At 35.8% G+C, this 12,607-nt stretch overlaps 1 protein-coding gene across 1 annotated transcript in view; it reads left to right on the forward strand.

Annotated features, from left to right (window-relative positions):
• The window catches only part of FAP (fibroblast activation protein alpha), a 73,913-nt gene that overhangs the window by 10,358 nt on the left and 50,948 nt on the right, over positions 1-12,607 (forward strand). The window contains exons 4-7 of the mRNA XM_055308088.1: positions 8,187-8,285; positions 9,277-9,371; positions 10,312-10,386; positions 12,049-12,101. Coding sequence (XP_055164063.1) covers positions 8,187-8,285; positions 9,277-9,371; positions 10,312-10,386; positions 12,049-12,101 — 322 coding nt within the window. The remainder of the gene's footprint in view (positions 1-8,186; positions 8,286-9,276; positions 9,372-10,311; positions 10,387-12,048; positions 12,102-12,607) is intronic.

Consider the following 12,607-nt stretch of genomic DNA (forward strand, 5'->3'; position numbering starts at 1 on the left):
TGCTTGCAAATCATATATCTGATAACGGACTTGCATTCAGAATATATAAAGAACTCTTAAAAATCAATAATAAAAAGACAAATAATCCAATTTAAAAAGAAAGGATAGACAGCTCCCCCTTCCCCCAAAAAAGGTATACAAATGACCAATAAGCACATGAAAAGATGCTTAACATCATTAGTCATTAGGAAAATGTAGATTAAAACTTGAATGAAATACCAGGCATGAAGTTGCAGGTGGAGCAATTAGGCATCTATGATAGTTTACCTAGTGAGAAATGGCTTGGCCTTGGGGGTGCAGTAGAAATGGAAAAAAAAAAAAAACCAGACTAGAGAGAGATCTTAGAGACTGAGTTGTCAGGCTTGGATGTTGGACAAAAGCAGTAAGGAAGGAGGAGGTCAAGGATGACTCCAGGTATTTGAATTGAGGAACTACGTGGGTGACAGTGCCATTGACTTAGAGACTTAGAGAAGTCTGGAGGGACAGCTTGGGACTCTTTTTTATTTTTAGCTTTCAACATAGTGAGTTTGAAATGCCTGAGAGATGTGCAAACAGAGATGTTAAGGAGGAAGTTTTAATAGACAGGTCTGGAATCCAGAGAAGAAATTCAACTGGGGATTTCAGGTGTGACAGCAATGGTGGAGGTGAGTCGGCCCACGGATATGTAATAGATATCGTGGGAGAATGAAATGGCTGAGGAAAGTCGTTCTTCCTTAGACCCCAAGGAACAGCAATATGAGCCACACCAAAATCTAAAGTAGAGGTTAGAAGATGAGCTGACAAAGGAGACTGAGTGAGCTTCAAAAAGACAAAGGAGGGGGCAACCCCTGTGGCTCAGCGGTTTAGTGCCACTTTCAGTCTGGGGCCTGATCCTGGAGCCCCTGGATTGAGTCTCACGTTGGGCTCCCTGCATGGAGCCTGCTTCTCCCTCTGCCTCTCTCTCTCTCTCACTCTCTCTCTCTCTGTGTGTGTGTGTGTGTGTTTCTCGTGAATAAATAAATACAATCTTAAAAAAAATACACAAGGTTGGCTTTCACTTTGAGGATCACCCAAATGACATTGACTGTTCCTGTTCTTTTTTTTTTTTTTTAATTCAACTTGCCAACATAGAACACTCAGTGTTCGTCTCATCATGTGCCCTCCTTAATTCCTGTCACCCAGTTATCCCATCCGGCCACCCACCTCCTCTTCTGCAATCCTTTGTTGCAAGAGTTAGGAGTCTCTCATGGCTTGTCTTCCTCTCTAATTGTTCCCCACTCAGTTTCCCTCCTTTCCTTTAGGGTATTGTTCCTGTTCTTATGCATTGTGTTGACCATATCTTCTGATCTTCAAAGCTTTAGAGATCATGAAAAAAATTCCCTCATTAAAATAACATAGCACAACAATCACACAATACACAAATGGACTTTTAAAAACCTGACAATTCCTTTGACTTACGTTTTCAGTGTTATTTATAGAGAGAACCACAGAAAATTGCTTTCAGAAACTAGGAACTACTAGATTCTTCAGTGACCTCTTCGCTTCGACAAAGCTCAAATTGCCTCATTTTCTCTTAACCTACATTTTGAGGTGTAATTATTCTACCCTTTTGTGTGTTGCTTGGTTCTTGACCTTATTTTTGTGTTTATTTTGTTCTGCTGTTGTTGTTTTGACATGTGCTTTCACTTTTAATCACAGCGTAGTAATAAAATGCCAGCCTCTAAGATCAGATGGAGTAGATTTAAACTCCATCTCTGTTATGTATTAGGCAAGTTGCTTTACTTCTCTAATATCCATTTCCTAATCTGTAAAATGGTGCTAATAATAGTACTTATGTCTGAGAATTGCTGTGAGTATTTAATGGGACCAATGCATGTAGTATGTTTGGTACTTATAAGAACCTAGTAAATTATTACTGATCTAAAGTTGCCTCAGTTCTATCTTTTGTTCAGAGTTGTCAGCCTTTGCAGAAATATCATATGAGTTTGTAAGTAGTATATTTCACATCCTAGTATTTCCTACACTTGTCCTTGTGGCGCTCCTTCCATGTGATATGATGGCTGGAGGTGAGGCCTCTTCCCAGAGAGCATCTCTACAGACCCCACAGACACACAGGTGTGGTGTGCCTGGGAGCTCCCATCACTTTCCTTGAGGTGGCTCATAAGCATCGCTTCCAAATCAAGGTCAAAAGTGAAAACAAAATGACCTTCCAGCAATTTGAGTGCCCACTTGAACCATATTTTCTCATTTAGTTGACAATGAATATCAGAGCTAACATCAGATAGCTCTGCTCTGACGCTCTTGATTTTTCAGGCCTGGAAAATTAAATGGCAGAAATAGAAACAAAGTCCTAATAATGGATACACAAAGCTTTAAGAGAGAAGTAGGAAAACAGTGAATCACTACTGTGAATCATTTCTGTGAATTGTAATTTCTTGGATTTGTAATTGAAACAATTTTCAGCTTGGCTTTAATAAGTTGAAAATGCAAATAACTAAAGTACAATTAATTAGAGTATTTAAGCAGTGTATGAGTAACTTGTGCTAACAATGGACCGAATTGAATTTAAGGGCACTATCGGGAGTTAAGTGTTAACCAAGTGAGTGTCAGCTACATATAGAAGAGAAATATGCTTTCAGAATTGGTCTGTGCTTCTGTCCAGTTATTTAATTTAAAAATTATAGATGTCAAAACTGAACTTCCAAAATAATCAGAAAATTCTATTTCCAAATTAAAACATTATTTAGAAAAGGGCATGAAAATCTACTTATTCATTCAGTAACTATTAGTGGAATCTTTTCCAAGTGACTGGAACTTGTTGAGTGTGATTGATGCCATGGAGTGGCACTTTATACTGATTTACACACTATCATGCACTCAAACCACTAGAAAACAATGACCTCCATGCTTTCCCTGCAATCTCCCTTTAATCTAATCTGGGGCAGAATCAGTCCACTTACTTCATTCTTCAAGGATCAGCAGAAGGAATATACCCAAAGAAGAGTCCATTTGGACATAGCCTCAAAGCAATAAGCAAGAGGACTGAATGGGAGTATAAATGTTAAAGGAGACCATTAACATTCCTTAAAAGCCATGATCAACACTTAGTTGTAGGGTGTCTATGTCTATGAGGTATGGATTGCTATGCAGGCTAGCCCCACTCATGTACCAGGAGTTTATAGGCAAGGAGCAAGTCCACTGATAGCCACAGGAGTTCAATGAATCAAGCAGGTTCAATGAAATCACTAAACTGCAGAATCATCAACTGAAGGGCTTGGTAAAAATAAAAGCTACCAGGGCCTCAGAGCCTAGAGATTCTGAATCAATAGGTTTAAGATAAAGACTAGGAATCTGTTTTTCAAAAAACAGTCCCAGTGACTCCAAGAATAAATTTCGACACAGTCTGCAAATGAAGACACGTCCAGGTAGAAGAGTGTACATGTGAAATTCACAACATCCACAGGAAGGTAAAGAGTAAGGGCAGGCATATCTTTGTGGGAGAATTAATGAAAGTAAGTTAATATAAAATCTGTTCAGTTGATTTATTTCTTCATTCAACAACTATTTATCATGTTCTCACTCTATGCTAAGTACTGTCCTGGCTACTGGGCATATAATAGTGAAAAAAATCAAATACGGACTACTGTCAAGGGGAAACACCTACACCTTATACAACTCCCATAAATACAGAGATGAAAATGGTTCATGTATAATAAATTTAGGTAAGCACTGAGATAGCAATAAGCCAATAACATTTTCATAGAACCCATTGGAAGTTCATTTCTCCTGGTAGCTGACGTAGAGGTCAACACTGATGGTATAGTGAAACATAATTATGTTTATGGTCTTTCTAGATGTACAAAGAACCAAAGCTTGGATAGGAAATTCTGAGTAAACTTCATGTCTCATAACTCATAATATGTGACCTAATGCAACTTCTCAGAACAGATACATTACTCCATTGTATTTATGAACATGTAGCCATTTTCAGGAGAAAGAATTCCTAATTTAACTTATTCCCATGATTTGGTATTACTCTGATCCCAACCTGGCTCTGGCATAATCACAACTTCTGAGCCCTGGCTACACCACATGTGAGGTTAAGAGCAATTGCCTACCCTAAATCTGTGCCATGAACCTTCCTCGTTTCCACATCAATATAGCTGGCTCCTCTGGATATGTGTTTTGTACATCTACTCATCACTTCTTGGGTGTTGGTGGGGCTTATTATCATTATAATAATTAGTAGTATAGCTAATACATGTTTAAAATTGCTTTTCAGATATTTTGAGTCATAATAGGACATATGCTAAGTTCTATATATATATGTTATTGGCATTTATAGCTCCTATTCACCCATTTAAAATAAATGACTAACTAGGAAATGATATGCAATACACTTTCTTGGATACTCTGAATTAGACGTTCTAATAGAGTAAATAACAAATCCCTAAAAGCTTTCTGAGAAATCTGACATGGATCAGAATGATTGTTAATGATATGAAAAGGAAAAAGAGTAGGTATTCTAAAAATAATTTGAAACTCTTGTTTTTTGTTAATTTTATTTATCCATATATGTGATAATAGTACTAACCCTATTTTGATCATAATTGTGATATTTCAGTTATGGAGGTATAAGATGACCAAAATGTTCTAAGCACAACTGATGAATTTCATCATAGTAAAATGAAACTGAACATTAATTATACATACTAATAGTCTAATCTGAAACTGCATTTCCTTTACTGTGATTTTAGTAGATATTTAAAAACGAAACAGTTCCCATGGTCGAATTAGTTTGGGAAACACTGTTCAAGAATATTTATTTTGGGATGGGATGCCGGTTGCTCACTGGTTGAGCGTCTGCCTTTGCCTCAGGTGTGATCCAGGGTCCTGGAATTGAGTCCCACACCAGGCTCCCCGCAGGGAGCCTGCTTCTCTCTCTGCCTATGTCTCTGCCTCTCTCTGTGTCTCTCATGAATAAATAAATACAATCTTTTTTTTTTTAAAGGAATATTTATTTGGTAGGAGGTTGGGCAAAATGGATGAAAGGGAGTGGGAGATACAGGCTTCCAGTTATAGAATGAATAAGTCACAGGAATAAAAGCCACAGCATAAGGAACATAGTGATATTGTAATAGCGATGTATGGGGACAGATGGTAGCTGCGCTTGTGGTGAACATAACATAATGAATGTATAAACTTGTTGAATCACTATGTTGTACACCTGAAACTAGTGTAGCATTGTATGTCAACTATACTCAAATTTTAAAAAAGGAAAAAATATGGAAAGAATACTGATGTTACAATAATAGCAAAAGCTAACATTTATTCACTGATTACCATGTGCCAAGCATAGAGCTAAATGTTTCATTTCAATTACTTCACTTAATTTAGCCTTCTATAGAAATGAAGATTAACTGCTGTGAATTTCTCAATTAAGCATAATTGCAAGCAAGGAAAATTATATGCAAGGATATTTAAATAGGAAAATCTATTATGTAAGTCATTAGCCATAATCAAAGCATAACTTCTGCTAGATGAAAAAGTATATAAACAAAAGTAAATAAATAAACCACCAAGGTTATATTTACTTATTGAATTAATATCACAAAAAGTCTTTTTAAGACCAATTATCTAGGGGTTTATTTTTAGTATTCACAATAAAGGATTCACTGAATTGAAATTTTTTTCATCTATATGTTCAGGATTGTGTAGACATAAATTAAACGTATCTCAAAAAGGAAAGTAATTTCCACTGCAAATAGTGTTAGAATTTCCCCTTAACTGTATTAGAAACAGATTGTAATTTCCTTTTAGGAGAGTTAAGTAAAATTTAATTAAATCCTTCACAAGTATTCTAATGTTATTGTAGTTAAATGGTCTTTAATTCATTGAATAGGAATTATAAAATCAGTGGTATAAATTTTATACAAGACCATTTAAGTAAATAGAAGAATTTTTATTATGAATAACTGTATGGCATGTACAACCTTACTTAGAATTCAAAGAGAATGTAAGAAGATAAATATCTCAAAAACAGAATAACTTAGTGTTATTAGTGTCTGATTGCAAAGGGGTTTATCAGCCTCTTGTGTTCTTATAGCCATCAGAATAATTTCTAGTAAATTAAGAAAATGATTCAGGGTCCTAATTAAGCATATGGAGCACATACATCATCAGTGTGTATCAGTTAAAATAGCAGAAGATGCTGTTATCCAGTTGGTCAACTAACTCATCACATGGCTGTACATTTATGTAATTACAAGGTTATAGAGCATGCTGAGTCTCAAATTTCAAAAGCTAGTCTGGTAGGACTGGAAGCATTATCACCATTTTCTAGTTCAATCTTTTATAATATTACAGGTGAGCAAGCTGTGATGCCAGAGGTTGACTTACCAAAGCCATATAGGAAATTAGTAGTAGAATGATTCTTTAAAAAAAAGAGGGCATAAATCTCATCAATCCATCCATTCATCCATCCATCCATTCTTCATTTCATGTGTTCATTCATTAAACAGACATTTGTTAAATGCCTATTATGTTCTAGATACTAGGGATGTGATGGTGAGCAAAACTAGATATGGTCCCTGGTCTTATGGCAACTATTTTGAGAATACAGTGGAAAGTGGAGAAATAGTAATAAAATAATCACTCAAATACATGTAAGATTACAAATTAAGACAAATATTTTTTTTTTTTAGAAAATGAACATGGTCTATGGAAATATATAACAAGAGGACCAGATCTAAATCAGAAGGGCTTTCCCAGAAAAGTGACCTTTACATTAAGCATTTATAGCCTGAATAGAAGCAACAAGAGAGGAGAAGGTGCAAAGAGGCGCAGAAGCCCTGGAGAAAGAAATGAGTATCTGAAGAACAGAAAGCCCAGCATGTTTGGAGTCTAAAAAGTAATGAGAGAGAGGCAAGAAGGAACAGGAAGGCCATTCCAGACCAGTTAGGGCCGATAGTTCAGACAAACATTTGGTCTTTATCCTAAGAGTTATGGAAAGCTGTGAGAGAGTTTAGCAGGAGGATAAAGTTATAGCTCTCATCTTCGACAGTTTTATTTTTACATGGGCAAATACCAGATTCACAACTGCTATTCAAGGTATAGGACATTTTTCTAAGTTTTGGTTCTGTAAGTGATGGCCTGGAGAAGGGGTAGGGTGGGAGGGATAGAGAATGGCAATATGGATATGAAGGAGGATTGGAAGTTGGTTGCCATACTATCCATCTGGCGTATCTGACTGTTTGGGAGCTCTATAATGAATGTGTTCTGAGAATAGAGTCATGTTTGAAAAACACAATTGTTTTGGAAGATTCAAATATAGGTGAAATTTGCTTGTGGTTTGTGAGCTACCTTTGGCGAGGTTTTACATGGCAAAACCCTACTTCTGGAATTGTTAAGATGATGTGGCTTTTGTGGGTTTTTGTGGCTCATTTTCTCTATAAAAATCCCAGTCAGGATGAGAAATTATCTAGGTTCATTAATGCCTCTTCTCTTGAGGTGTCTGAAGGTAAAGATTTGGGCTGACCTCTTCTGACCAAAGAGGATGCTAAACTATGTTGTTGATAAACCAGTAGTAATCCAAGCCAAGCATCTATGACAAAATACAACGAACAGCTTAAATGACTAGGTTTTTAGACTAGTCTGCAATCCCAGCTTTGCACGGTTTAGAGTTGTTGGAACATCATCTCATCTTTTTTTAAAATACTCTGACTTCTCTGCACAGCCTGAATAGCGTCCCTGCTGCTCCACATGGCCCTCCTGGACACCCTCTGGTCCTTCTAGGCAAGCAAACGGCCTCTAGGCCTTCATTAGCCTGTCCATCAGGGAGATAACAATGCTTACAGATCTTGAGACAGGAGTTAAACAAATGTTTAGCGATGGCAGGTCTTCTTTTCTCTTCTCTTCTCTTTTTTGAGAAAGAGAGAAAATGTGTGTGCATGCAAATGGGATGGGGGAGGGGCAGAGAGAGAGGGACAGAGAAAATCTTATGCAGGCTTCATGCTTACTCAGCGTGGAACCCCACTTGGGGTTCGATCTGAGATCATGACCTGAGCAGAAACCAAGAGTCGGTAGCTCAACCCACTGAACCACCCAGGTGCTCGGCATGTCTTTTCATTACATGAGATAGAACAGATGAGAGAATTTATTTAAATTTAATCATCTTTTTAGTAATAATGTTTCCATTTCTCCCAAAGTTCATGACTCCGAAGGAAGTACAACAAGAGCACTCACACTGGAGGATATTTTAAATGGGACATTTGCCTATAAAACATTTTTTCCAAACTGGATTTCAGGTAAGTGAATTATTTGTTTATCTTCTGAGTTCTTAAAAAATATGTGTTTTTTTGTTTTTATTTTTAGTACCAATGCATCTCTATGGTAACCGAAGCCATATCATCTGAAATGGAAAGAAAGAGCAATTATTTATATAAGTCAAGTGGCCACCAAAACACCTTTGGCAGAATCATTTGGTCTGCGTTTACCCAATAGTAATGATGCGACTTAGAGTTTCAGCAAGAAAGTAAAAATTGAGAGTGCATTGCTAGAATAATTTGAGCATATTGTATGGTTCTTCAGAATGGGAGATATGCACCTATTTAGGAGATGTCATAAAAAAAAAACTAAAAAAAAAAAAAAAGGAGATGTCATAAGAACTTTACCAAAAGAGAAATTCCATTGTCAACCTGGATATCTGAGAAATGGACAAATCTTCCTCTGACAAAAAAATCTTTCATGGGCCAAAAAATTGATATTTTCATATAAGTTTCCAAAATAGGATGTTGTCAAATAAGTCTAACCAAACAAGTAGTAAGGTCAACTACATTGTTTATGACGTTATAGTTTATATCTAAAGTACAACTGAACAGATTTGAATATTTTGATTCTTCTCTTTAGGAAATAAAATGCACATCAAATGGGTTTTAAATTAAATCAAACACAACCCAAAAGTCATGTATCCTTTCATTGCAAAACAAACATACCATTTTAAACTAGTTTATCATCCTCGTAACACAGAGAAAATTTTATTCCCAAGCACCCTGAACTGGTCGTTATAGGACAGCTACTAGTAAACATAGCATTTTTTTTTTTTTTGTGGAGAGTAGAGTAAGAGCATCCTTTCATCCCTTCCACTGTCAACTTATTATTTTAAATCTGACAAAGCAATGTCCTGGACAGGGAAGAAAAACAAAGTAAATCTGTGAAATAAGAGAGGTTTCTCTTTCTTATAAATGTATTTCCTATTAAGGGAGATCATTTCAAGTTTATTTTCCTTCTTGTTTAAAGGACAAGAATATCTTCATCAGTCTACAGATAATGATATAGTATATTACAATATTGAAACAGGAGAATCATATACCATTTTGAGTAATGCCACCATGGTATGTATCCAACATCATCTTCCTCCTCAAAACTTTGCCATTTCTTCACTAATCAAGGACCAAACTCTCAGCACTTGATCTGGACTCAACATGCCTTCTTGGCTCCATCTCTCACGAAATTGTCAAATTCTCTCTTCTGGTCACACTAGACTACTGCCCTGGCCTTCTCTCAATCGCCTAGCATCTTTCTTTCTCTGTGGAAAAAAATGTAGCAAGAAACAAGAGTCAAGAACTCAGTCTTTATCACAGGGAAACCGAGGCTCCAATACAAGTCTGTCAATTCCCTAGTTATGGAAAGTTATATAGGGTTCCTCACTACACTAGCCACGATGTGCCTCATTTTTTCTCTCTAAAGGGTAGGAAGAATAAGATATATCTGGGTTTCTACAAGAGGTAAGTGATGTAACATTGGAATGTAGTAGAACGGTGCCTAACACGGAATACGCGCTCAATAAACAAGAGCTAGGAGATGTAGGTGCGTGCTGCTCTAACTCCCAGGCTCTCAGTCCCCTTGCTTTCTCCACCCTCAAAACCCTACTAATATTTTAAAGTCAAGCTCAGATGATACTCTCCTCCTCTGCGCAATCAATGATCTTCTCATTTGGATTTGATCTCTTCTTTTTTTAATGCTTTGACAATGTTATATTTATATATCTTTAATAGAACTTTCTAATTTGCAATACATTACTGATTTTCAAGCTTAACATTTTAAGCTTCTAGAAATCACAAGGTATACCCTATTTATCACATCTTCTTCTCATAATGTTTAATAAATTTCTTTGTATACAGTAAGTGCTATGTAAACATTTTTAAAAATTGCATCGAAGGCATATGTATGTAGGAGTATATCAGTTATATGATATCCTTTTAGAACTACACATTTACATGGTTCTGGGTGGGTTTTTTTTCTGTATTCTAATCAACTTCTTTATAATTTCAGAAAAGTGTGAATGCTTCAAATTATGGCTTATCACCTGATCGTCAATTTGCATATCTAGAAAGTGATTATTCAAAGGTATGGACTATTTAATTTGGGTATATCTGTTTATATCTCTTACTAATCCACAGTTTGACTTGTAAAAGTAAGAGGAAGCAAGAGTATATTTTTATATCTAAATATTCAAGAAGTTAATGTGGGTTCTCAATGAGCCCCCAAAGTATAACTGAAACATACACAAATAATTCAGAATTTGGTGTACTTGTCTGGTTATCATCCAGGTAGTGGAAACTACTTTCCTCTGGGGGGGGGGGATACATTTTGGGGCACTGATGCTTATCAGAAATGGGAGAGTTATACTTGTATTTCTAAAGCTATTTGACTTCACAAATCATTAGTTCGCACATATTTTAACCTCTTGAAAGTTTATTGTTATTGAAAATGGGAAAATCAACGTGTAACCTATTTAATTCACTTGCTCAGGTAAAATAATACATAGCCAGTGGTAGACCAGGGTTTAAATATTTTACTTTTTTTAATTTATGATAGTCACAGAGAAAGAGGCAGAGACACAGGCAGAGGGAGAAGCAGGCTCCATGCACCAGGAGCCCGACGTGGGATTCGATCCCGGGTCTCCAGGATCGTGCCCTGGGCCAAAGGCAGGCGCCAAACCGCTGCGCCACCCAGGGATCCCTAGACCAGGGTTTAAATTTGTGTGTTCAGAAGCCTGGAAAAGGAGAATCCTACCAAACCATAACCATTTACCCTTACTTAATTTCCCCTTCCCGAATGAAGTCGAAGAGGGGAGTTAATTATCTTGTTTTATCTACTTATACAACTCCAAGATAATTATTTTTTGTAATAAGGCACAAAAATTTATTATCAAATTAAACTTCTAGTAATTACTTTTAGATAGACAATCTTTTAATCGCCGTTTCTAATATCCCATGTGAGACGTAAAACTCTTAATACACAGAATGAATAGTTAATCTTTCCCCTCCGCAGCTGTTCTTGTCTGCTGATTATTTTCCACTGGACCAGGTCCTGGTCACTGGAAATCTTTAGGAAGACGCATTTCAACCAGTTAGAGTTTCTTTGCCAAGAGTTTGAAAGCTCTTCTAAGAAACAAAATCCAAAATAATACTTATATTATTCCCTAACCACAGAACAAATATACTTAATGAGAAAAAGAGCAGTTTTTTTAAGAGGAATTATAAACTACATATCTTCTATTTATTTTTCAATTTCTATTATTTTTAAAAGTGTTAAATTTAAAGAAAGATAAACATTTTGTAACAAAACCTGTGTTGAATGAAATTCTTTACCTAATTTTAGAGGGTATCGTTGTAATGAACACAGGTGTAGGGTAATCCTTATGGCCATGGAGATCATAGTGGTTTCACTTCAATCAAGGTAAAGCATAAAGGGAAAATTCTTAGGAGAGAGTGTGTCAAAGAAAGCTTTTTATATTAAGAAATGTCTTCGGATATGCTTTTTATGGAGTGAGGGTTGAATCACTGCTGAGATTAGTTCTGGAACTTAGACAAACAGCACAAAAGTCCACAGTAAAACTCTTTAAATGAAGACTCTTTTGGAATTGAAACATATCTTTCCTAGTGCCTTGTGAAAATTGTCATTTTATAATTTTGGATTTTGAGTTGAATGATTTGTGATGATACATTATTAATATAAGCTTTTTTAAGAATCATAATGTGTCTTTGTCTCTCCTCTTTCTGACAGCTTTGGAGATACTCTTACACAGCAACATATCACATCTATAACCTCAATAATGGGTAAAATTTCATGTCTATTTATTCATAATACTTACATCTATTATAGTTTTTCATTCCAAATTCTGTTTTGAGGTTAAGATTACATTCTCTTGTTACTGATTTTAGTTTCTTACTGCTTTACAGTGGATGTGTACCCATCACACTTAAGAAATTTAAAGAAATACTTTTATGGAATATTTACCTTTTTTTACTTGACTAATACCTTGCATTTTTACGCATAATGCAGTTTTATTTTCCCTACTTTGGGACACCACAGTATAAATAAACCATTTATGGAAGTAAACATACGTACTGAAAATACAAACACATGCATGGGAATGATACAATACTTTCAGGAGAATGGCTACTTCATTGGAAGGAAGCAGAAGGGAAGGAGATGCAATATTAGTTGTACTTGAACACATACTCCATTAATTGTTTTTTAAATCGATTTTATTTAACATTGCAAAATATAAGTATTTCTTAAATTTAGGTTGTGGATAAATTGTTAACCTATTATATAATTT

Source organism: Nyctereutes procyonoides, unplaced genomic scaffold, assembly GCF_905146905.1.
Source record: "Nyctereutes procyonoides isolate TBG_1078 unplaced genomic scaffold, NYPRO_anot_genome, whole genome shotgun sequence".
Lineage (NCBI taxonomy): Eukaryota > Metazoa > Chordata > Mammalia > Carnivora > Canidae > Nyctereutes > Nyctereutes procyonoides.